At 40.4% G+C, this 27,073-nt stretch overlaps 1 protein-coding gene across 1 annotated transcript; it reads left to right on the top strand.

Moving 5' to 3' along the window:
- The first annotated feature begins 3,345 nt into the window (after positions 1-3,345).
- HMGA2 (high mobility group AT-hook 2) lies at positions 3,346-19,424 on the top strand. The gene is given in 4 exon segments (XM_089920972.1): positions 3,346-4,170; positions 6,782-6,868; positions 17,161-17,211; positions 17,758-19,424. Coding segments are annotated over 4 exon segments (363 nt in total). The 5' UTR covers positions 3,346-4,059; the 3' UTR covers positions 17,872-19,424.
- The last annotated feature ends 7,649 nt before the right edge of the window (positions 19,425-27,073 follow it).

Consider the following 27,073-nt stretch of genomic DNA (forward strand, 5'->3'; position numbering starts at 1 on the left):
CACCAAAATGTTAACTTGGCACTGTATATTCTTTCTTGGTGATTCCGTAGGGAAACTCCTAGAGATTATCATTCCTGCATTTCGTTAAATACTAAGCATCTTTTAAAAAACAAAATCACTAAAACTGTGAGTTTGAGCAGTACAAATGAGTTCATGTTAAAATACTGGAAATATTTTTCAGAAATATGTGTTTGCCTTGTGCTATACTGAGCTTCTATATGCTGAACATATATATATGTGTGTGTGTATGCTATTTCTGTTCAATAAACATTAGTTATATTTTTTCTGTGACCCTATATAGATTCACTTCCAAAGTATCTGGTTTTAATAAATCTGTTTAATTATCCATGATTAATTCAATCAGTTATAATTGAGAAATTCCTTTAATCATTCTTTAACTCATGAATATATTAAAGGTTAAATATGATAAAGTACAATGTGAGAACCCCAATATTTTCATCACAGATGCATTTTCTTTTAATCAAAATAATTTTGAAGTTATTTTAATATATGTAATGCTTTTCTCATCCTGTGGTACATTTGTAAAATAGTAACTTATTAAGAGTAACAGTTGGACTTCCCTGGTGGAGCAGTGGTTGAGAGTCTGCCTGCCGGTGCAAGTGACACGGGTTCGTACCCCGGTCTGGGAAGATCCCACATGCCGCGGAGCGGCTGGGCCCCCGTGAGCCATGGCCGCTGAGCCTGCGCGTCCGGAGCCTGTGCTCCGCAACGGGAGAGGCCACAACAGTGAGAGGCCCGTGTACGCAAAACAAAACAAACAAAAAAAAAAGAGTAACCGTCACAGCAGTAAATTAGTAAGTACCGAAAATCTATTATGAACTGAACACTACCTACACACAACTGGTGCAGAAAAGAGGTGTTAGAAATACTACTTGCTTCCATGGAATTTACATGCAGTTTACATACAAACAGGACACAGTTAGAGAGCAAGATATTATACATTTTTTAAAGTCTATTAGAACTGGAAGAACTCAGAGATGATAGTGATCTTTCAGTTGAGAAATGAGGAACGAAAACATACAGTAACTAGAAAACAAATAAATATAGCTTCCAGGAATGAAAATATATAAAACTGATATAGACAAAACCTGCTGCAATGTTTGTTTCCTATCCTTCTGGTTATAAATTCAAAAAGGGTCGAAGAGTCTGATAGCAAAGTGACAGTAGTCTGAAAACAAGTGGCTCTCACCCCCATTTTTTTCTGTGCTGTTCTTCCAGTCAAGGATTAATGCAAAAATAAAATTCTGAAATCCCTTCCTTGCCGGCCTCTGCATATTTTGGAAAAATCCGAGGATATAAGGTACCTCAATTTCTAATTGGCTGGCTGAAATCTTCGGTGATTTCTCCTACATTCACCCTCAGAATTTTATCTCTAGTCCTTGCAAAAACAAGCAAACAAAAACAAACGAGAAGCCCGTTTTGTATGTGTATGTAAAATGTGCACACCACTGTGCGAATGTGATCACATTAAAGCATGTGCAAACTTGGCAGTTAGGAAACATCCCTGCAATCGTTAGTACGTGAAATTTCAATCTCTTTGATGAAGATACCATCTTTCAGCCAAGTCCTGGCAGAAAACCTTTGGTTCCTGTGAGACCCCTCCCTCCCCAGTCAGCGCAGGGCTCCATCCGGAGGGATGGGGGCTTTCCTTCTCCATCACTGTTAGGCTTTCCCAGACCCAGGAGAAACCCTGGGTTTCTGCAGGGCACTCAACGCGCAGCTAAGCGTCCCAGCTCTGCAAAGGGCAACTGGAAATGGATTTAAAATGGCAACGCGGACCAATCAGCGCTGCCGCGCCTGAGGCGGACGTTTACACGCGCCTCCTCCCTCCACAGGCACAGAGGAACCTGGCGGTGCCGAACGCCTTACTTAGGACTGTAAAGTAGGCGGTTTTTATTCCACGGTGGTCTGTATTTGGGGGAAGGAAAAAAATTCTTCCTCGGGTGAAAGTTTTTATTTTGGAATTGGTCCAAAATAATTTTGGGTGTGATGTGTGAAAATCTCAACCTAATTTTTTCAGAGCTTTTTGTTATTCAAGGATGAAAAGAGGTACATTTTAAAATGTACTCCACCTTTTTAAAACGGACTGTGGTCATTATGGTGTTCACATAACTCAGAAACAGTCCAGGCTATAAAATTAGGACTTGGCAGAAAGGGAGTTCCTAGGGAGAAGGTGAAATCGAGGTAAATTGAAGGGAGAGTTGGACAGTTGGCTCAACTGTGGAGTTAGGAAGCTATGGGGTCCCCGCGTTGGGCAACCCCTCTACCCTGCGAGCGTTGGAACCCGGGTGCATAGCGCCAGCCAAAGGGAGACTTCGCGTCGCCTCCAGTTTTTCCCGGAGAAAAAAAGCTCAGGAAAGAGGCTTGGCGCGCTCCGTGTGCCTGTGTGCACATTGTTTGCACGTGTGCCTGTGTCTGTGAAAGTGCATGTGTTTCTGCGTGCATGTGCATGTAAGTGCGCGCGTGTTTGTTTACATGTGTGTTTATGCCTGCATGTGCTGTGGGAGTGTGCACGTGTGTCTAAGTGCACGTGTGTGTGGATCTGCGAGCATGTCTGTGTATGAGTGTGTGTGTGTATGTGTGCGCGTGTGTGTGTGCGCGCGCGCGCGCGCGACGGGTCGTGCGATCTGCGAGGAAGGCATTCCGACGCAGAACAGGGCGGCGGGGGCCTGCTTCTACTCCTCTTCAGTCGATCCCCACTCCTAGGAAACGAGAGCTCTGCCGCGCGTGCAGCCAGACGCTTCCTGCAGAGTGTTGGCTCCGCATCGTGGAGGTGCAGGTAAAGGCCAAGCCCGTAAACGCGGCTCCGGGGGCAGCCACATTTCCGCGCCTTCCTAGGACAGCCGGCCAGGGGCGACCTCGGGCGGCGGGTGGGGCGAGGCCGGCGGCGAGCCGGCCCGGCATCCCCGGCCTGTCCCTTTAACCCCGCCGCCGGGCGAGAGCACGTGAGCGGGGCTCCGGGTGGCACCCGGGCGCCGCCGCCGCGGAGGCAGATGTATTTCGAACGCTGCCTCTGGCCCACGGCCAGGCGCCTTGGCTCGGCGGTCCGCCTGGCCTCCCTCCTCCTCATACTTTTTCTAGGGCGCAGCCCCCTCCCCTTTATCCGCCCACGATTAGAGGTGGGCACTCCCCCCCATCCCGCCGCCCCCTCCCCAAGCGCGCGCGCACACACACACACACATACACGCGCGCACACACACGCACACACACACACACACACACACACACATACATACACACTCTCATCCCGCTTGAATCCTGGGGCAGGAACTCAGAAAACTTCCAGCCCGGGCAGCGCGCGCTTGGTGCAGGACGCAAGAGCAATCAGCCCGTCCCCCTCCGACTCCCCGGTGCCGCTGCCGCCCGCTCCCGCCACCCGAGGAGGCGCGGTGCCACCCACCGCTCCGTCCCCTGCCCGCGCTCAGTGCCCGACCCGATCCCGGCAGAATCTCCCCATCCTCCCTCTGCTTTCCGACTGCCCAAGGCGCTGTTTTCTCTCTCTTTCTCTTTCTTGCTCTGCGAGCGCGGAGCGAGGGGGAAGAGGAGGAGGAATTCTTTCCCCGCCTAACGTTTCAAGGGACACAATTCACTCCAAGTCTCTTCCCTTTCCAAGCCGCTTCCGAAGTGCTCCCGGTGACCGCAACTTCTGATCCCAAACTGAGAGGGTAGCCTCCCAACTTGAAACCCTCTTTTCCTTCTCCTTCGCTCTCCGCCTCCTCTCGCTACCTCCACCGTCACCTCCACCTCCGGCACCCACCCACCCTGCCGCCGCCACCAGCAGCGCCTCCTTCTCTCCTCCTCCTCCCCTCTTCTCTCTTGTTGGCAGCCGCTGGACGTCCGGTGTTGATGGTGGCAGCGGCGGCAGCCTAAGCAGCAGCAGCCCTCGCCGCACGCCAGCTCTCGCCCACCCCGCCTCGTTCTCCAGCCCTACCTCGCAGTCTCCCGAAAGGTGCTGGGTAGATTCGGGGCGGCAGAGGCGAAGCGGCTGCAGCGGCGGTAGGAGCGGCGGCGGCAGCGGTAGCGGCGGCGGGAGGCAGGATGAGCGCACGCGGTGAAGGCGCCGGGCAGCCGTCCACTTCAGCCCAGGGACAACCTGCCGCCCCGGCGCCTCAGAAGAGAGGACGCGGCCGACCCAGGAAGCAGCAGCAAGTCAGTACGCAGGCGGGGTGCGGGCAGCAGCCCACCTCCGCTCCCTCCGCGAGGGCCCCGCGACCCGCGGCCACCCGAGCGCGGGAGTCCAGCCGCCGCGGCCGCCTCACGCCGCCGCGGGGGCGAGCTACGGAGTCCCGGCGCGAGTGCGCGGCAGAGCCCCGGGCGCCCGCGCCCCTCTGGGCCGGGAGGTGGGAGCCACGGCGGGCGGGCGGCCGGGTGCGGGCTGGAGGCGGGGTCGGGCGAAGCGCGTCTTCGGACTTTCGCTATTGTGCCCGGCCCGAGTGGCGCGGTGTCTCCTGGTGACGGGAAGCGGCCGGGTACGACAAGCCGGGGCTCGCCAGGCACTTTCCGAGCCGCTTTGCAGTGGCCCGGGGGTTAGGGGTACTCTGGCGGGTCAGGGTTGGAGGGGCTGAAGCCTCGGGGGCCAGAGGCTCTTTCTCCCGCCAACCGGGGCTGCTCGCTGGCCGGGGACTGGCGCGCCGCAGCCGCCCCCTTGGCGCCCTCCCCAAGTTCTCGGTGGCCTGAGACTCGCGCCCTCCCGACAAAGAACTCGTGGGCCCGCCCGGTTCTCTTAGGGCTCTTTAAATGCGGCGCGGCGGCCGCTGCTGAGGTGACCCAGGAAAGGGGCTGGCTACAGGAGACCCTGGGTCCCCACGGGATAGGATTAAGTAGTTCAGCCAAGGGCGCGGTGGCAAGCAGTGTCCGAGAGGGTGCACGGTAGCTAGGGTCACTTCCTCGCCAGGCGCCCAGTCCCCCTTTTGCCTTGGGTGCCGCGCCTCAGAGCTGCAGACCTGAAACGTCCTTCTCCAGAGCGAGTGACTGGGGGTTGGGAGGGGACGATCGAGGGGCGCCCGGGACCCCGCGGAGTGGAGGGTTTTGTCTGCGGATGCAACCAATTAAGCGTGTAGCCTGCGCTTGCGGAGCTGCGCGCAGCGCCCGGGGTGGAGGGGTTTTGTTCGCAGCAATTTCCAAGCCTCCGCGGGCAAGGATGGAGCGGGACTTGTCTATTGAGAACATTTAAACTCCGCTTCCGTGGGGTTTAAAGCTACTTCTTCGTTCTTTAGCCTTAAAGCGCTTCCTTCATGGCAAATAGGCCTATTAGAAAATAATCCTAGAGTCCCAAAGCTGCCCGAGAGCAAGGTGGGGAAGGCGAACAATGTTTGCTTGCCAGTGCGTTTTAGAAAAACTGCTGTACCTTTTTGAAATCATCAAAGGAAACAAGCCAATCTAGAGGCCCCTGAGTTTTCCCGCTCTGCCCGGGCGACACTTTACATCGCGTTAGGATCCTGTTTTACACCTCCCAGGAAGTCACTGCCCTTCCCCCCGCTCTTGTTTCCCACACGCCACCCGGCTCACTCTAACTCTAGTAATTGCCCCCCACCTCCAAAAAATAATCCAAAAGAAATTGCAGTGGGGTCTGGAGGTGATTGGAGGTTTTACCTTTGAGTTAAGGCAGAGTTCACAAAGAAAGAAAAATGTGTCTCCTATGTGTTTGCTCCGGATGTGCCCACTGGAGCTAGTGGTCCCACAGAAGCTTGCAGGAAACCTTCCTCAGAATCTCTAAATAGGATGCGAATTTTCATTGAAGACTTTTATGCATTTTAAGCTAATTCTCATTTAATAACCGAATCTGAATGAGATGTAAATTGATGATTCACTGGATAAATATTTAGGATCTGGAATATTAATCATCGCATTCTCTTAACCACTTGAGTATTTACTACTTGGCATAGAAGCCGTTTAAAGTTTTGCTAAACCTATTGATAGTTTCAATTTCTCCTTCCCAGACACTCCCATTCCTCCTTACTACCCACCCCCCATCCCTTTTAGTTTTCTTCGGTACACCCCCATAAGGGTTTTCTCAAAAGAAAGTTTTGGAGAAAACATTTATTTTTATCAAAAGACATTTAAATCTAGACTGGAGACCATTCCTACATCTCCAACTGGCAGTGAAGAATTGAAGCAATTACCTAGATAATTCAAGCAAAGCCTCCCACGACAGATTTACCATAATTATTTGGAAATTTTAGCAGGAATGGAGTTATTTTAAGTTGAAGAACTTGGATAATTGCTCCAGTATTTCACTCAGTGTGTTGATTGAGTTATAACTGACCTACAATATAGATATACAGAATGATCAAAAGCCACCTTTTTCAATATGGGAGATTGTTGAAATATTTCTGATGTTAGCTTCATATTTCTGTTGTTTAAAATGCTGGTATAGTGGAGAGTAGTATTTGTGTAAAATGCTTATTATTTCTATGCGTTGCCAAATACACAGCCTTGCATATTTTACACCTTAAAATGTATAACTTTCTTTCTAGAACAAGCAACCTTTGAACAGTCAGCCTTTGTTACCTTTTTCGGGTTGAAATAGAATCTAGCTTTCATATGCGAAATAGAATTTCCTCTATGAATTCTTGGATTACAAGTATAGTTATTTCCCCTTTCTGTAAGCTCTGTACCATCATCATCCATTTATGCTTGAACTGAATGTGTTCCAGCAGTTCTGTTGAGCAGCACAGGCAGAAAATACAACTATAGAGTCAGGGTCAATTTCTTTCAGCCATTCTTGCCACAGCAGCATTTTTTTTCCCCCCGAAACTAGGAGCCAACCGGTGAGCCCTCTCCTAAGAGACCAAGGGGAAGACCCAAAGGCAGCAAAAACAAGAGCCCCTCCAAAGCAGCTCAAAAGGTGAGATTTCTTACGTCCTCCCAACTTTCTCAACGCCCAGAGGAACCTCCCTGTAATTTTCTCATTCTAGATCCGCACCTAAGGATTTCTCCCAAGTGGGTAACCCAAGACTCATTTCCTACCTTTAATATTGGTGAGATTTTCAAGCAGATACTTAGCATAAAAAGTTCATGAAGATGCCTTACGGTGCTGTTTTTAAACAATCACCAAATAGTAAGAAACTTAAAACGGAGATGGGAGGGGGAGGTGGGGGAGTGGAGAATGAACAATTAAGATTTGCACCAGTTGTGAAATAGTTAAAAACAAATCAAAGCTATAGATTTTGTCTGGTGGTGAAGTTTTTGCAATTTCCTTAAAAAATAATAGAGATTAATTTACTTTGTGCTTATTTACATGATTATTGGAAAACCAAATCCCACTATTAAAGTTAAGTACTTTGCCAAATAGATGATAATTAGAAGTAAATCCAATTATGGGATTCTGGAAAAAAAAATTCACTAATTTTACTGCTTTAAATGTGCTGATAAAGTACCTTGTTTGTTTACAATAAACCTACAATATAATATAATCTCTCAAAAGCCTTTCCACCTCAGGTGATAGAGAAATGTTCTGAATAGGGCAATGAGAAATTTTTTAAACAAATATTTGACTCATTTATTGTATATTTTTGGGCAGGATAGAACCCAACCAAGTGTAACTTCCAGTGTTTTTCTTTATAAATTTTAAATTGCAGTTTAAAAACTTCATGTTTGGTGGTATTTGAGCTAACAAAGAAGAAATATCTCAGGATCAATGCGTAGACAGAGAAGGGAAGGTGAAGATAAAATTCACATTTTTTAAGCTTTACAAATAAATCAGAAAAAAAGTTTCTGTATTTTATTTGTGGGTTTGTATGCTCGTTAAAAACAAAGGTTCAAAATTCAGAAGTAAATTTTGATATATCTTTACAGTCGATTTGAGTACACCATGTACAGTATTTGTTGAAAATGACTGTATGCTCATCTCTTGAGGATTAGTGTTTTGTGTGGTTTTCTCTGTGTGAGCACCTACCATATTATATTTGATAGTTTTCAGTGTTGTAGACTTCCATAGCAACCAGTGATACATATAAAGTTATTTAGGGAGCAACTATGAGTTCTTCTCTGTTTTGTTTTAACAGTCTTGAACAGAGTTGAAAGAGCAGATTTCTGATATATTTAAATAGAATTGCTTCTCAGAGTGAAGATTTAATTGTACTCATATTTAATCACTAAACATTGAAGTAGCTCTAAATGATCTTGTCATTTAAAAGTGCCTGTGTAACCTGATATTACTAATATGAATACTTACTATTTGTTTTTTTACCTGCTTTACTCAATTTTAAAAAAGGGCCAATTTAACATAGGTTTTTTTTGTTGTTGCATTAAGTTAATTTTATCTTAATTTTACTCTAATGGAATGGCAAAGAAATATCTTGGTAGCTAGCTGACAAACATTTAAACTATGATGTAATTGCTCTAAAAAATGCATCATAACATCTCCCAGGAAGAAATCTGTAAATCTCATCATAAATAAATTATTTAAAATTCAATACAAAAAAAGGGAAAATGAATTATCTCTCATATTTTACTGTATTACTCTTTTTTTGGAACGAGTAAAAAGGTGCTTCCATCGCCTTCTCTTCAGTTTGAAAAGTTTGCCACTGACTAGCAAAATCTTTATTGACAAAAGGAAAGCTGAGACTTGTGCCTAATTTACCACCTAAAGCAAAATAACAAAAGGTTGGTTTCTTCCCAAGTAAGGTTTGACTTATTTTTAGTTACTTTGGTGATAGGCATTTATAAATGACCCTTAGGCTATTCACCTTTCTGATAATTCTTCATGTGTATGCACATAGTATTACAACTTCCAAAACAGAAGTAGGCTTTCTTTTTCCGAAAGAAATTTTTCTCTGAAATCTTTCATTCTTCCAGACAAAATTATTTCACACAATTCTGTTTTAAAAGTCCCCTTTCTAATAAAAATGGATACGTATTTTTGCTCAGAACCTGACTGTTACATTTGTTCAGTTTTATAAATTACGCTTCATCTGGAGAAGATAACACTTTGCAAAATAATGAATGACACTGATGAATTGTTCATGACATGTGTAAACTTAAGGTATTTTCACTTTCGAATCGGTATTTATTGAGTTTGCTACTACCCTATGTAAACATGATTATCAAACATACATTTGTTTATTAAACATATGTTGTATTCTAACAAAACATATTTTTGTTAGGACTTTGAAAAGTAATCTTTTTTAGAAAAAGTTACATTGTTCATAACATGCTAGACTGACCAGAGTAGAGATGAGAAGCCTTCTATGATTAATAAATTGGGAATTCTCCTGCAAACTGAGACTCACCAAAATGGAAAATATATAACAAAACCTGGTAAGTATATAAGAGAACAGAACTCTAAAATTAGAGGAGATTCAGTGTACACTGGGATACTGATGATGTTGTATGTTTAAAATTTCTTGCTGCTTGGAGTTTCTTTACTTACAAAGTTTGTGCTTGGACCCAGTAACTGGCCTTGGGGCATTTGAAAACAAAACTGCTTGTTGGAAAATTAGCAGTGTGACACTTGACAATGCATGAGGAAAGTTGCAAGACCAAGTGGAGGACTACTAAATTAGCAATCACTTTAATTTCAGGTCATATTCAATATAAACTTGATTTGTGTAATATATAAAACAAACATTTATAAAAACATAATTTGTTATGCCTGGAACTTTTGGAAGAGAAGATAATTATTCTTCACTTTGCTTCTATTCCGTTATGACAAATTCCCATGGATAACCATTATGTAGAAATTCTAGTTATTCCTAAGAACACCAATCTGAGTGCTCAAAATTCATCCCTGAACCAGTTTCATATTGTTATCTTAATAAAAGAAATCAGAAGTTAATGTTTTCCTGAATAAATAATTGATTCGTGTGAGTATGTGTGTGTCTGTGTGTGTGTCTTGACCCTTTTATTTATGTCTTAGTTTGAGGTATACCTGTGACCAGTTGGCTCTTAATTTCCTTTTTGTTTTATTTTGTTTTCCTCTCCTGTTTGTGCTGGGTGGAAATACTTTGTATTTTCACATTTCTCATGTTTGGAGAGAAGAAAGATATAATCTCCTTTATGTTTAGTTTAGGGTTTTTGTTGTGCCTGTTTAATGAGAGAACACTGGAGGGGTTTCTTTCACTAATTCTCCAGTTTTTAAGGTCACAAGTCAAATTCATCTGTAAGTCAGGCCAATTGTCATTCAGGTACTTTTAAGGAAAAAAAAAATTCTGAGATTGAATTAAATTTTAATAGGAAGAATTGCGTATAAAAAAGATCTCAGGTGTGAGATAGCCCTACGTCGTAATATCACAGATTTGCTTGAACTTCCTTTTGACTTTAGGTTGTAGTGAAGAGAAATAAAGAGCAAAGTACAAAATGAAAATACCATCTAGGTAAAGTATACTTCAAATAATGTGTTCAGGCAGACACCTAATTTATATTTTCCACTTGCCTAAACAAAGAAGACTTGATACGAATTGGATACTATAGAGGAAGATTTGTGCTCCTTTTCTAATCATGTTCCTAGGAGGTTGGTTGATTTTTCACAAATGATTACTAACACCAAGCACAGATATTTTAGGATGAGAGAATGGGTTTTCCTCATCATTTCAGTTAAATATTAGTGCATAGATGCTGAGCAAGGACATGATTTTTTACGGGATATAGTAGGTCGAGCTGAGGAGGGGAACCAAAGGCATCATTATAGGTAAGTCAGGGAAAGATGGTATTGGCAGTTGTCATACAATTCCAGCCTATGGCGTCTATGTTACTAATACGAGTTATTTTGAGTTCCTCTGTGTTTTTATGGGCAAGTAACTTCCACTGGGACTCAGGGCTCTATCTAAGGATACAGATAAATCCAGTCAGGTGGAATTACGTAAAGCCCAATTGTTGTCTCCATTATCTTGGTATTTTAGGCTGTCTTACCTAAACAGTTGACTCATTTTTTTTTTTTCACTTAACTTTGCCAGAGAGGACCGAGCCTTAATGTATCAGTAAATTCTCTCGCACAATGCCTTTGAGTCATCGTAGATTATGATCCAAATATGGAAGATTCAAATACATTTGAGTTATTTTCTGAAATCACTTTACTTCAAGGAACCCAGAGATCTCATTCTTTGCCAGTTATTCTTCTGAACTTTTTCATCGAAAGCCCCTCATTACTTTGACTGACTTCCAGCTCTGGTTCATTTTTATCTCAAGGTCTCAACAGATCATTTTGCTCAAGAGAACATAACAGATTGGTATTCTGTTGCATTTCAGTTCTTTTTTGAGACTAGATGGATGCTGAAGAGCATTTTATGTCAGTTAAATCATTCAGACCCATCTTATCTTGTTAGCTGACTTTCTGCAGTTTCCAGAGCTTGCTCTGGAACCATATAGCTTGGCACAAGGGTGGAACAATGAATTTTATATCCTAGATGCTGAGATTTTTAGCTCTGAATTTTTATAGTGCGAACCAGGAGAAAAAGGTGAATGCAGAACTGATTCCATTTTAGGCTGCTGCTTTATTATTCTATATTGCTTTAATCCACTGAACAACGCTGAATGGCATCTTCTAAATGATTTAGCAAGGAGTAGTCACAGCCATTTTTTTCTCCAGGATAATGTAGGGAGTAGTTTGCTCGGAAGGTCACCCTTATGAACTCTCATATCATTGCTATTGATTTTTCTGATTACAAAGGAGGGAGAGGAACAGTTAAAGAGGAGAATCCTAAACTCTGAAAATAACTTTTCCTGTTATTTTGGCCTTGGCTTTAATTTCATGTTTGTATAGGTGAAGACAGGCATGTGTAAATAATGACATGGGAGTTGACAACAAGGACTTCCTTGGGGAAAATGAGCATGAACTACAATGGATGATAGAATTCACTTTTATTTCTTTTTTGGAAAATATGTAGCAATGGCAAACTTGTAATGTCTTTTAAAGACTAAAAATAGTTGCATGTACAGTTTGGAAACCCATAGAACTAGATTAGCAAAAAGGTGAAGTGACAATTACTTAACATTTAATGTGATTGATTAATCCAGTTAATTTTGATGCCAGTGCACATTGATTTACACTCTTTATATTTTTGAAAGGGGCTACTAAAAGAAATAAAATGTGACTCTACGCTGTTTTTAGATGGCTCCATATGCTCTAAAGTCAGCAGGTCTTAGTCATATATACATATATATGTAAAGATACATGAAAACAAAGCAAGGTACTACTAAGCCCAAATATTTTTCTAGCTCTTTTGTGTGTGTGTGTATACAGATGCACTGATTGATTTGGAGTGGGGCATTCTGGTTTTTATGCATTATCACAGTATGATGTAAGCATTTAGAATAGCAAAAAATTAATAGCTATCTAAATTTGACCCAGAAGTCAGAACTGGCTAATGCGCTTGGTTCCCAATCTTAGCTCTTGTCTATGTCTTTATAGGAAACTTGGAAATATTTTACTTTTAACTACTCATTTGATTTCCACCCTAGAAGTTTTTAAAAAAATTTCCCCATGGCTACTTCATTTTGTATGGGACTATCTCCCAGAAGAACAGACCCTTTATTGCCTTGAAATCAGATGGGGCCTCAGTTCCACCACTTAAGAACATGGGCAGATTGCTTAATCGCCCATATAAACAGGGGTAGTAATAGCTGCCCTACTTAAATAAGATAATGCTCAGAAAATCACTCAGTACTTTGACTGGAAACTTACAAAATTGGGAGGTACTCCTTTTAAGGGTAACATTTTAAAATATGGAGGGAGTTAAGAAATTACATTTGACTACCTACTAAATGCTGTAGCTTTTGTCAGGCTTACCTTCCATATACATTAGCTCCTTTAATCCTTTGATGTAGGCATTATGGTCTTCATTTCACAAATGAGAAAACTGTGATTCAGAGATGTAAACTGTGACATGTCTAATGTTCAGCTCCAGTAAATGGGAGTACCTGGGCTTGAGTTCAAATCTAATTCTAAAGCTTATGATCTTTCCACTATTATGCGGTGTCAAATATCTCATAAAGTATTTGCTACAAGGTAGATTATGTTTTCTCCAGTAACCAGAAATGTAGGTTGTAAGTTAGATTTTGAGAAATCTTCGGAGGGGAGTTCTCTACAAGCTTATAAAGGGATTGGCAATATGTGCTTACTGCAACCCATTCCTGGCCCCCAAATAAACCAGAAGGCTATGACATTGGAGATCATGGCACACCCAGAAGTTGTTTTATTTGTTAAATGAAGGGGCTGGATGAAATGTCTTCTGAAGCCCTACCAAGCTGTAGATTTCTAAAGGTGAGAGGGAAACAACAGGGAAACACACAGGTGATATAAACACCAGTGTTTCTTTCTTTCCTTCCTTCCTTCATGCAATAAATATGCAGTGAGCACATCTTATGCACCAGACACTAATGCTAAGCACTGTTTCCAAGATCAAGAGTTCTATTTGCTAGATGAATTTCCTTTTTTAATTAATTTTTTAGTGCTCATACATTTAAGAGCCTGGAGTACCAAAACTTCTTAGAGAAAGATATAATTACATTTCCCATTTAATAGTCTCCCCAATCCTCATGAACTTGCTTCTAAAGCATCTTATAAAATTAAATACACAGTTCTGAACTTACACTTTTTTTAAAAGGCAAAAATGAGAATGAAGACAAGCCAGGAGGGAATAATACTTTTAACATATGATCGTTGCAGACGTTAGTATAACAGGGCTGATAATAGTCTGAAATTCAGTTCTTACAAATGCAGAGTTCCCACCCTCTCTCCCTACTCCCCCGCCCTGAGATAAGCAGTAAGTACTCAGAATAAGTTATTGTCTGAATTATACATGGGTTTGTAGTGTGGAACCAAATTCCACTCTGGCGAAGGAAAACCAAATATACACTTACACAGTATTGCATATGTTAACATATTAAAAACAAAACAAGCCCCCAAAATGTTTTGTTTGTTTTCTATTGAAAAATAATATTCCGAAGAGCATTAAACACAGGGAAAAAAGTTAAAGCCAGTGTTTTCCAATATGTAAAATTCCTGGATCTATGCTGGTTTACAAAGGAAAATCCTAACTGGTTTTGCAGCTTTTGTGAAGTTTGATCAGAATGATTAAATAATGTGGGTTTTAAGGAACAATGAAAACCTCCCAGATCGACGACACACAGCACAGCTAATGTGTTTCTTCTAGATGTCGTCTCAGAAGAGGGTTTCAGTTTACATGTAATACTGGCCCCAAGACCAAGGAGCAAGTTTGCTTTTAACAAGTCCAAGTGATAATCGTGATATTTTGCCCCTTAGTTAATGGTGCGAATTTTATTTTTGAATAGACTTTTTGTAAATGGGATGCTCGTTTTTAAGTCCTCTTGTTTGCAGGGCTTTCTCTCTCTTATGAGAGATTTGCTTTCTCTAACTTTAAAATGCAGTGAAACCCTCTTAGAAAACAACCCTCTTTTTAACAGACTTTAGATACACCCGGATCACATCATGGCCCCGGAACATAACCACCATACAGAAAAGCCTGGTGTAGCACTGTTAGCTTTTAAGATCAGCAGTCTCCTACTCAACCCCACCTACCATCCTCATGCCCATTAGAAAGGATTTCTATCTTCCATGTTTGTATTATTTACTACTGAGTAAACTGTGCAACCTTACAGTTGCTCCTAAAGGGTAAATCAGGCACTACTTCTGTATTAGGGAATTTTGTACTCATATAACTCGTGATGTACTAGCCAGAGGGTCTCTTAAAAGCTTCATTCTTTAGGTGATCTATGGGTGTAATGGAATATTTGCATTGATTGAACCTTCTATGAGATTGGACTAACTTAAAGGAAAACTTTCCCTTTAAGAGTTCCATCTGGTTAGGAGTGAAAGAACATTTATTGAGCACCTCATTTATGGGAGCCACTTCACTCCTCACTCCTCACCGGAGGTGTTATCTCCATTTCACACCTGAAACCAAATTAAGGTTTTCAGGGACCTGCCCAAAGTCATAAAGCTAACATGGCAGAGCAGGGATTTGAATCTAAGCTTTCCAAAGTGGGATCTGTGTTCCTTTTGAGATCTCCCTCTCTCCCTGAGACAACACTCAGAAAGAGGGTGTGATTCACTGGGCCCTCCTGGCTTTCACTTAAATTAACTCATGCCCTTATGACCGAAGGTAAGACAGGACCACTAACCCTTGACAAGGAATGATTCCTTTGTGGAGCCATTCAAAGTAGTAATCCCTACTACTATGATTCAGAGTGCCCAAATCTGACTCTCAGGTGGAGCTGAGTCAGTGACAATTTTCGTTAACTAAAATATCTCCTCATAGCAGCAAATGCATGTAACCTAAAGGGAGGTAGCGTTGTCAGGACAGTGAGAGCCCTGGCTTTAGAGTCCAACAGAACTGGGTTCCAATCCCAGGCTTGCCATTTACCAGCTTTGTGTGTGACCTGAGTTATTCAGCTAGCCTTTCTAAGACTTAATTGTCCGTTTGCAAACTAAGAGAAATAATAACAGCTACCTTACATGGAGGGCTGTTGTAAAGATTAAAATAACACATGCGAATGACTTAGCCCGGTGCCTAGGGTATTTTAAGTGCTCAATAAATGTGAACTAACATTATAATCACACAAAGTTTGGGTTAATTCATGGAACCTGTTAGATAGGTCAGGAAGATATTTAGTGAGAAATCTTGTGACATAAAAATCTTATTTTGTCTATGTACCTGTGTATCTTTGTACCTCTCTGTGTATCTATCAATCTATCGCCTATCTCCATCTATTTTTACCAGATTGAAGGGAGAAAGGAGAGTCATTTGGCAGTGTAGACAGTTATAATAGGTAATTTTAGTATCGTTGTACCAAGTACTTGCTGCTAACCCAGGTAACAAAAGTAAAATGCAAAATGAGTTAGCCTGGCTCAGGTTACCTGTATTTTTGTGTTTATATAGCCTTAAGGTGATTCTCATACACAGAAGACGATGTACTAAGTTTTCTTTACTCTGAAAATGGAGATTATAAACATGCATTTATTTATTTATTTTTTGGCTGTGTTGGGTCTTTGTTGCTGTGCGCAGGCTTTCTCTAGTTGCAGTGAGAAGGGGCTACTCTTCGTTGCGGTGTGTGGGCTTCTCATCGCAGTGGCTTCTCTTGTTGCAGAGCACAGGCTCTAGGTGCGTGGGCTTCAGTAGCTGTGGCACACGGGCTCAGTAGTTGTGGCACACGGGCTTAGTTGCTCCGCGGCATGTGGGATCTTCCCAGACCAGGGATCAAACCTGTGTCCCCTGCATTGGCAGGTGGATTCTCAACCACTGCGCCACCAGGGAAGTCCCTATAAACGTGTATTTTTATAGAAAGTGCATGTGATATGTGTGTGTTGGTGTATTTGGGGATTGGAGTAGGCGTGATAAACACAGGGAAATTATAATATTAAAATTTTACTCAAAAGGGAAAAAAACAACTGCGATACCAGAAAAATCTTCTGTGAAGTAAAGCAATGAACAAACTGTTAAGATAGTTAGAAATATATTCATGTCAGGTTTGTGTTGAGTGTGGAATTGTTAATTGTTAATAATATACATTGTTTATTAATTATTATTTTTAGCACCCCTTGTTTCCATCTCAGAGAAAAACATTGATGATTTCTGCTAGCTTTTTTTTTTCTCTCTCTGCTTTGGGTGAACTGATTGACAGGTGTTTGTTTGGGGCAAGGATAGGAAATTAACTATGTAGAAGTGTGCTAATATTTGTTTTTTTGAGTTAGAAGCCTATATATTTTCACTCACATTTAGATTTGCTTTTGCCTAACAATGTGGGTAGAAGTGGTTTGTAAATTGTACAGTAATATATCAATGTTAATTTTGGTAATTTTAGTTGCGATATGGAAAGAAAAATCATCATTTAAGAAACATTAATTTTCTAAAAGTCTACTTTACATAATTATGGATATGTGGGAATAATTTTTTTTAATTACAGGTAGAAATAAGGGCAAAATGGCTTTTAAAAAGCATTTTCATGCATTTCAGAGATTACTCCAGGGGAATCTATTAGGGTGAGGGCTGCATAGATCTCTCTTTGCATCATGCAATGAAAAATGGAGAAGATGAACCTTCAAGGAGAAAGAGATTCTTAAAGCAATCTTAATACCTTATCTGCAAACCAGGACATTCTTACTTGAAATGTGTCCCTTGGTGCAGCACTTATAAGAAACGTCAGGTAGGAAACGATATAACTTCCTTTTTCATTTTGCAGAAAGCAGAAGCCACTGGAGAAAAACGGCCAAGAGGCAGACCTAGGAAATGGGTGAGTAGTAAGATAAAATTTCTGTTCTTTTTTAGTACTGAAAAATTTCTGTTGCTTTTTTTTAATAAATGACTTTTATTTTATCGATTACATGAATTTCTAACTTCTGATTTGATGCATCTTTGAAAGGGTTAAGGCAAGAAGCATATTATCACCACCTCTTACCCTCAGGCTCCAGGAGTTTCCTCAAAACACTTTTCTTTCCTGGGAGTGTCTCCTTTTTCTATCTCTTATCAACATGAAAAGAGTCTCCACTCTTCCTTCAAATGGGGTAACAATGAGAGGACTTGTTCCCTGGGTTGAGTAACTAAGGTTAAAGGGTATTATGAAACATTGGAAGTTGATTACAAATGGTGATAAAATTCAGATGAAATGTGTATGAGATAACTTTTTAACTCTTTCTTTTCATTTCTTTTTGTTGTTGTTGCCGGGATGGTTTGGCCTTGGAAATATCTCATTTTCTAGGTGGTTTGTGTTTTCCTTTTCCCGTTGCCTTTGTTAGGAAACCAGGTTTTACGCACCGGTTTTTCTTGCTTCCCTTAGTAGTGATTCTTACATACTGATGGTGGCTTCCATGCAGGTGTACCTGACCCCATAGGCACACAGATCCTGTATCTTTCTGAGGCCAGAAATTCACTGACCACTGAAGAGCTTTGTTAATTTTACCACTTGAACCTGGTTCTTTATGCTGCTACATTACCATGTTCTTCTGGTCCGTCTTTCCCACTGACCGATGAAAAAAGTCTTAAAAACGAATAAAACCATTTCTCAAGAAAGATGAGGGCATCCTCTCTACCCTAGGTCACCTATGATGGCATCTTTGGCCTTGCTTTTCTCTCTTCCATGGTTCCATCTTCATGCTTCATCTTTTTCTGAAGTTCCTTTGCTGCTCTGCTGGATTGTATTTTCCTGTTAGTTTCCATTCTTCTGTCCTCCAGAGTTCTGCATCCCTTTCTATTTATACTTTGGTATTGCCTTTCATTCAATTTATTCATCTTGTATTTTTTTCCCTCTGCTCAACATGTGTTGGGATTAGATTTCTTAGCACAAGGAAATGGGGATGATCTTTAGATTAAAAACATCTCAGTGTTACAGTGTAACCTTAAAGTAAGAGCATTTTATTCAACCTTCTGGTCAATAAATGAATTCCCTCCAAACTTACCCACCAGGTGGTGATCATCTCGACTGCTTGATTACCTTTAATGTTAGGAAACTCACGTCCTCTTAAAGCTGCCTCTTCTTTCCTGGAAAGCTCTGAACATTAGAAAACACTTCCATCTGACTCCCTGTAACTTCTGTTCACTGTTCCTAGGCCTCCCTCCTGGGAATATACAGAGTAATTGTTATTACTTTTACTTGTGATAGCTCATCAGATATTTGAAGGCAATTAACATATACCGTTTGTTCTCTTTTCTGATTTGAATATCTCTAAGCCTTTCAGCTTTTTCCCATGAAGGAACATTCTTCTTCTTCTCCTCTGAGTATGCTTGTTTTTTTTTTATCTTTTGTAATATGTCACCCAGAACTAAGTATCATATTCCAGGTGTGGGCTCCATAACCAATGGGTTTATTACCTCTCTTGTTAGACATATGGTTCCAGTTACCTATTACTGTTTCATCAACCACCCCAAAACTTAATAATGTAAAAAAACAAAACAACAAAAAAGCTCATGGATCCTTTGGGTCAGGAATATGGACAGGGCACAACAGAAAGGCTTGTTTCTGCTTCAGGATGTCTAGAGCCTCAGCTGGGAGGACTCAAGCAGCTGGGCGTTACCGCTCATGCTTGGGGTAGAATTTGGAGGCGTCTTTACTCACAGGTGCTTTTGCAGAATTGGCTTGAAGTCTGGGTGCATCTGGGGGTGTCCTCTGGAGCACCCACACACATGGCCTTTCTAACGTGGTGGTCTCAGGGTGGGAAGTCAGCCTTCTGACATACACTCAGGGCTCCCAGAGAGGGTGTTTTCCCAAATGAGGAGAAAACTGCAAGCAAGGCCTTTTTTGACCTAGTGTCAGAAGTCAAAAAGTCCTATTCCATTATACTCTAGTGAGCACAGTGTTGACTAAATTGGTATTGGCATACATATCAAATATAGGTCTGCCATTTTCTAAGCATCAGAACTAAAAGGACATCGTATCCCATTGAACTCATCAATGAGAAAAACCTATATAAACTTTCTTATAGGCAACAGAATAGGAAATAGGTAAGTTCTTTGAAGTCATGAGATTAATGTTGCTAAAATGAAATGAAACGCATTGTAAGCAAATACAGTGAGATTTAACCAGCACTCAGCTTCCGTCAATTGTCCTCCAACCCAGCTTTATTGAGATGTAATTCACATATAACCTTGTGTAAGTTTAAGGAATACAGCGTGTTGATTTGACTTATGTATTGCAAAATGATTACCACAGTGGCATTAGTTAATACCTCCATCATCTCACATAATTACCATTTCTTTTTTTGTGGTGAAAACATCTAAGATCTATTCTCTTAGCAACTTTCAGGTAAATAATACTGCATTGTAAACTATAATCACCATGCTAGATCCCCAGAACTTACCTTATTACTGGGAGTTTGCACCCTTTGGCCAATATTTCCTCATTCCCTCCGCCCACCCCAACTCCCCCCAAGCCCCTGGCAACCACCATTCTACTGTCTGTTTCTATAAATTTAGTATTTATAGATTCCACATATTAAGTGATAGACAGTATTTGTCTTTGTCTGACTTATTTCACTTAGCATAATGTCCTCAAATTTCATCATGCAAATGGCAGGACTTCCTTTTTTCTCTGGCTGAGTAATATTCCATTGTATATGTCCACCACATTCCCTTCAGGCGCTTATCCGTAGATGGACTCTTAAGTTCCATATCTTGCCTCTTAACTGGTCTTCCTACCTTTCACCTTTTCTACCTTTGGCTCTCCTATGTTTGCCAGTTAACCTGCATAGGGTATAGTCACATCACTGCTCTTCCTAGAAACTTTCTACGGATCCACAGCTGGCCACTGAATTGATTACAACCTTCCCTAGCTCTTCGAAGTCCCCACAGTTTATACCCACCTCCCTTTATGCCTTTATTTTCCACCACTCATCCTCACACACCCGATGTTTCAGCCAAGCTGGAATAAAATATGTAGTAGTTAAAGGATCTATATGTTTTTATTTTCTCAATGGATTCTTGCTCATTTGGGGGATATCTGGATTCCAGGCACCTGATCTTCATGCTGAATGAGAAGCCCACATGAAGCACCCATCACAAAATCCCTTGCCTTTCTGGGAATAATTGGGCCATCTTCATTGACCCTCATGATTTCTAGTTTTTACTGGCTGTGAGAATGGAAAATATTGTGTAGCTAATTGTTATAAGACCCCGATTTGTTCCCCAAAGAAGAGTTGTTCTACTTAGAAAAGGAAATAGAAGGAAATTGTGTATTTTTTTTCTAGACAGCGTGTTTCCTTTTTGCTTATATATATTCTGTTGGGTAGAGTGTGCGGCCAGTCACAGCAAGGCATTCAGTTCAAGGGCATTCTTTACTGGAAAGCTTGTACTAAAGAAATAAATTATTGCATTTTCCATAGGAAATGAGCCTTGTACTTTACAGTAAGTTCAATTCTTTCCAACAGTGTCATTCACTGATTTCCTTATATTAGAGATATATTTTTGAACTGACAGGATTTACTAGGTACAGGGCCTAAAAGCCAAACTGGTCCCCTTTTATTCTTCTGGGTTGTTTTGTTTTATAAAGTTCTTTTGCTTTTAAAAAGAAGTCTTGTACATTTTATGGTGTCATGTAACAGGGCTGGAAGAAGATATCTACCTTGTAACCCTCTCATCTGATGTGACTGGGATCAGTACTTGGTAGGTTACTCCAAAGTTGATTAACCAAAAGTATGTGGACATAGGAAAGAAGTTTGTGCCAGTCTTGCTTCTGCAGGGGATGGAGTGTTGACTAATCCAGTGAGGACGTTAACTAGATTTTGGTTAAGAGCACTTCTCTTATTTACTTTATTCCCCTTTGTTTTTTTGTTTTTTTTTTCTGAGTTTGTGTCAGATTTCAGATCTATTATTTTGATGAGCTGCTTTGGACTTTCACATTTTTTTGGTCTGGACGAGGTGAGAGGTAAAGGAAGGAGAGAGAAGTGGGACGTAACTTTTCTACTGGTCTTAGAGTCGGGAGCTCAGGATCTGGATTCAGGTGGCTTGGGTTCAAATTCTGGCCCATCACTTGACTAACTAGAATCTTCAGCAAATTACATGACCTTTTTAAAAGCACTTTAAAAAATTATTTTAACTGAGGTATAGTTGATGTACAATATTATTTAAGTTTTAGGTGTATAACATAATGATTCACAATTTTTAAAGGTTATACTCCATTTATAGTTATTATAAGATATTGGCTATATTCCCTATGTTGTACTATCTATCCTTGTAGCTTATTTATTTTATTCATAGTAGTTTGTACCTCTTAATCCCCTACCCCTATCTTGCCCCTCCCCCCTTCCCTCTTCCCACTGGTAACCACTATTTTGTTCTCTATATCTGTGAGTCTATTTCTTTTTTGTTATATTCACTAGTTTTATTTTTTAGATTCCACATATAAGTGATATCATACAGTATTTGTCTTTCTTTATTTCACTTAGCACAATACTCTCTAAAACTTCATTCATTTTTATGGCTGAGTGATGTTCCATTGTGTATATATAGGGCTGTGTGTGTGTGTGTGTGTGTGTGTGTGTGCGTGTGTGTGTGTATACAGCACATCTTCTTAATCCATTCATCTGTTGATGGGCACCTAGGTTGCTTCTATATCTTGGCTATAATAAATAATGCTGCTCTGAACATCGGGGTGCATGTATCTTTCTGAATTAGTGTTTTCATTTTTTTGTGGATAAATACCCAGGAGTGGAATTGCTGGGTCATACGGTAGTAATGTTTTCAGTTTTAAAGGTCCAATTTCCTCCTCTTTAAGAAGGTGGTAAGAGTGGTACATTTCTAATAGCATCGTGTGAGGATTAAATAAGGCAGTGATGCAAAGGGCTTAATAGAAGGCCTGGCACATAGTAAGTGCTCAATAAATGTTTAACATTATTATTAATTCCACTGTACACTTTCATGTAGATATCACTGACAGCCTAAACCCTAATAGCTTATAGCTACCTGTAGCTACACATGGAGTGAGGTGACAGTTGTGCATCAAACTCACCGAGTACCCTTGGCAGTATCATTGTGTCTTCACTATACCTATGCTGAATATCATCAAGTTTAAGACTTGCTTATAAATAATACTAAGGTACATTTTAAATCTATTTGTAGTTAAGGAAAATTATTTATTTATTTATGGCTGCACTGCGCGGATCAAACCTGTGCCCCCTACAGTGGAAGCGTGGAGTCTTAACCACTGGGGCTTCAGGGAAGTCCCCAAGGAAGATAATTTAAATTGCAGCTTATAAGCTTTCTAACTGTAGAGGTTCATGCCATGTGTTGTTCATCAATTTGGAAAGTAGTATTTCTGCTGTGTGCCTCAGTAGGCACATGCAGAGATGTTCTGGCCTCTTAGAACCTATATAGATTTCAGTTAGTCAGTCCTTCTGCCAGTTGAAACTAGGCATTTCATATTTATTTGCATTTCTCGATTTTGGCTTTAGAATGGAGCCCATCACGTAACTGATTTAGCGATGGAAAATATTTGGAAAAAGTTTTAGAGAGTAGAGCTAAGGCTCAAGAAAATACAGTGCAGTAATAACAATGTTAACCTTGTGTATGAAATGCTCCATCCAGATGTTGCTTAGTGAAGCAGCCAGTGCTTCTGGAGGAAAAGAAGGAAGGACAAAATAATAAAGAATAAATCAGTGGGAACCAGAGATGTTTTTAGGTGTTTTGTTTTCAGAATATCTTTATGAGAAAGGAAATTAACAACAGAAGGGAAATACTCCCCAATGTGAATTAATGGTTTGTAAAGAAAAAAAAAAAGAAAGAATTCTGGAGATACTGAAATTGACCTAGAAATTGATCCAAGGACTAGATGCTGAAGCTTAACTTCAATGGGTCACTAGAAAGTTACTAACAAACCCCAGCTGTTTTCTCCGGTTGCTGATTATCTTCATTTGGTAATGGGGTGTGTGCGGTCTGTTGATTTAAAAATATGCATTTCTATTCCATATCTTTTGGGGGACAGTTCCTTGATTAAAGAACTTGTGATACACAGGAAAGTGATGTAATTTCATTTGTTAGTCAAACATTCTAGATAGGCAACAAGAGCTTTTTGTTTTTCTAAGTTTGTAGAAATCTAGAAACTTACATGATGATTTTAAAATCAAGTAGGAGGAACTAAATCGGAATAAAACCTGTTACAACTAGACTGGTTGAAACTCTTTGGATTTCTTCTAAAGATCTCAAGCATTAACGTATTGAGGAACCTGGAAATCTAATGTTAAGTTAAAACATTAGGTTTTCATTTCCATTACTTTTCCCCTCCAGATGTTTGTTACTTTTTTTTTTTAACTTTTAGCCATTTGTAATTTAACACTTGCTTTGTTTAAACTGAAAATATTTCTTTGATGTTTAGAGAGGAATATCCAATAATGCATATTGCAGATAATTGTAACTTTTTACTGGAGTCAGAGGGAAAGAAATGACTTTGATAGAATATCAAAAACTGTCTACTAATGGAGTGTGTGAAGACAAAACCATTTTCACTTAGAAACTTGGAAAAACAACATGCTTTAAAAATCGGGAGATGCTTCCTCTAAAGCACATGAGCTTTTGACATATGCTTAATAATTAAGATATAAATCTTCTGATGCTTATAATGTGTTCAATATCGGTAAGCTATATTTTCTGAAACTATCTCCTTTGCAACATTTTGTGATAAAAATGGAGTTTTTTGCAAACCCTAATAGAACTCTGTGAGGAAAAGTGACTTAAGTTGATTTTCTTTTTTTAATAGCTCACTGCAAAATTCCCTAAAATGCTTATATAAAATTGCAAAATTAAATATGAAAACACTAATAAATATATCATACTCAGAAGGCAAGAATTGGATTTGATCATTAGCATTTTGATTTAGTCTCTTTTTTTTGCTTGTGTCAGTATTGAAGTCCTGTTCTTAATTATTCGGTTAATGATGTCTTTAACAAAGAGACTGATAACCAGCTCTACTTGGTCATCCAGTTCAGTTTGGTATTACCAGCTTCTACCAGATCCTGACCATTCAGGATTATTCAGACATCGACCTTGGGGTCCACTGCTCAAGTGATGCTACCACAATACCACAATAGCCAGGTGCTCTTATTAAACTATAATCAAGGAAGAATATGTTTTTCTCCCACTTGTGGATGAGTGGCAGATTATAGACAGGAGGCAGATCAAATAACTGTCCTGTTTCTCGACCCAAATAATCAAATCAGTAAAATCCTGGCCAAGACAGTTATCTCAGTTTCACTTTAATTAAATGACAAGTACTGTGAAATTCAGTGACCATTTTATATGACAGTAAATGTATTTAAGACTTTATCCATACTACCATACACATATTTACCTATGTTCCCCCAAATCTGAGTATTTATGGATGGCAGTAAATATTTCTAAAACACTGGAAACCTTCATATCATATATAAATAAAACTAATATGCCATATATATATATATATGTTTTTAACTAGGTAAGATAGGTAAAACTATTACTCCATATTTCAAGAGAACATTTTTGTTCTGTTTTTAAGAGTGGAATCTGTTTTTATTTTAAGATTGTTTTTTTTAACCAAGGAATTCTTGATTCTAAACTCTTCCATATTTGACACAGATATTTCACTATTTTTTGGCAAAATTTCAATCCAGCGGGATTTAATCAAGCCTACCGTTTCTTCTCTGGGCCGAGATAAAGACTGTTTTGATGAGCTGTGTACCTTTGGGCAGGTCGCTCAGTGTGCCCACACTTTTTCTCCTGATAGGAACATTCTATCTATAACTAATGGCTGTCAAGCATTTCGAGTTGTAAAATACAAAAACCTTTATTGCTACCACCAGCTCTATTGTCCAGGGACTGATTGTTGAGTTTGTAAAGGATCCAGCCTCCTGTCTCCTTTTTTGTGTTGTTTTCCCTGCTCCCCCCTGCTGCCTGCCCTTTGGCCAATTCACTGCTCATTAGCGCCTCTGCCAGATGGGGGGGCAGGCCCAGGAACAGGGGTCAACTCTGGTAAAAGGCTTGGTGGGAAGGAGGCTGAGAGTAATGGCATACATAAGGTTTTCAGATTATCTGTCGACTTGATACATCCAAGCCACCCCCAAACCCTGTCCTTAGGGGTAAATTCAGTGCAGCCATGACACTGAAATTTGTTTTTTAATTCATTATTTATTCATTCTTATAATCAATGTGATTTTAGAAGTAAGACATCTTTTTCAGGATGCTATAGGAAGCAAAGTCTCTTTTTTATATTTCCTTAGTATTAATGAGTGGCTGCAGATCAGGCTTGATTTAGCAAGGCTTTGACCTTGTTCAAAGCCAGAAGAATTGCACTGTCTGCTCTTCCATTAGACTCAGGTTGGGGAATGACAGTTCTTTAAATTCTGGCAAATGGAGATTGCCTTATGAAGCGGAAAGTGCCCTGTTGGGGTGTTAAAAGATCATAAAGCTCACCCTAGTTGTACGACCAAGGGAAGCCGTGTCATCACTTTGTGCTGTGGTTTCAGTGCAGTAACCCAGAAAAGGCACTTCGAGTGTCTCTTTGAACATAATATTGTGCAGAAGGCTCAGCGTGTACGATGGACACTGTGGATACAGAAGAAACTTAAGCACTTTGGTTCACTTGTTTGTTTGCTTGTCTCTTGCTTGGCTGGACCATTTAAACCCTAGGGCTCCAATTCCGAGACCTTTGATTTTGTGATTTTCCATTTGTCTAAACATTTTGCTAAAGTCTTCTGGCAATATTATGGATCAAGCCCTGTGCTAGGTCCTGGGAATGTAGAGGCCAACAAAATAGGTGGAGGCTGCCTTTGAGGTGCTCACAACCAAACAGGAAACGTGATGCCAGCCTGTTAGATTAACTGCTCTGTGTTTCAGATGTCGGTGAGGGTAAATTAAATTCCGTTTCAAGTATTCTGAGCTCTTTAGAATTTGAGTCCTTCTATAGAAGTGATTATGTTGCTTTCCCAATCCTAGTAACTCTCTATATTATTATTTGAATTTAGCTGTATGTATAATTTCTAAATTAGTTGTACTAGTGGGCCTAGAGTTATAGCCTCTCATTATCACCATAGCAAATATCCAGGCTAATATCAGATATATACATGTTTGATTTATCAGCATAGCTCAGTTTTATCCAGTTAAGGTAGACTTAAAAAGATAGGTATTAAATTATTAGATACAGGCTCCAAAAAGCGGAGGAGAAATGGAATCAGAACGACGAGGATAATTCTCTTGAGCCACCGTATCAGCACGTGTTGATCTTGTTTCTTCTCCTTGCTCATGCTATGTGTGTCAAATAATTTAAAAATCACTAGGTGTTAAAACAACTTGATTGTATACTTTAATGTTTCTGAATCGTGCTACCATTTGTATTTAAAAATTAGCTCTGTGAGGTTAGAGAGCACATTGCATTTATCTTTTTTACCCTCAGCACCTAGGATATAGGAAGGAATTCAGCAAAGTGATTAAAAGTTCCGACTGCCTGGGTTCCCTTATCAGCTTATCAAGGCAAGTTGCTCGTTGTTACCAGCCCAGTCTCCCTGTGTGTAAAACAAAGGGTAATAATAGTTCTCATCTCATAGGATTATTTTGTAAGAATTAAGTGAGAAGCCATCAAAAATTTTTATTCATCGAGAGGCAAGCACTCAATAGATCATCGTCATTGATGTTAGTATAGT

This window comes from Delphinapterus leucas, chromosome 11 (assembly GCF_059928025.1).
Source record: "Delphinapterus leucas isolate spDelLeu-1000000601 "Yukka" chromosome 11, BTC_Dleu_Yukka2, whole genome shotgun sequence".
NCBI classification, from domain to species: Eukaryota; Metazoa; Chordata; class Mammalia; order Artiodactyla; family Monodontidae; genus Delphinapterus; species Delphinapterus leucas.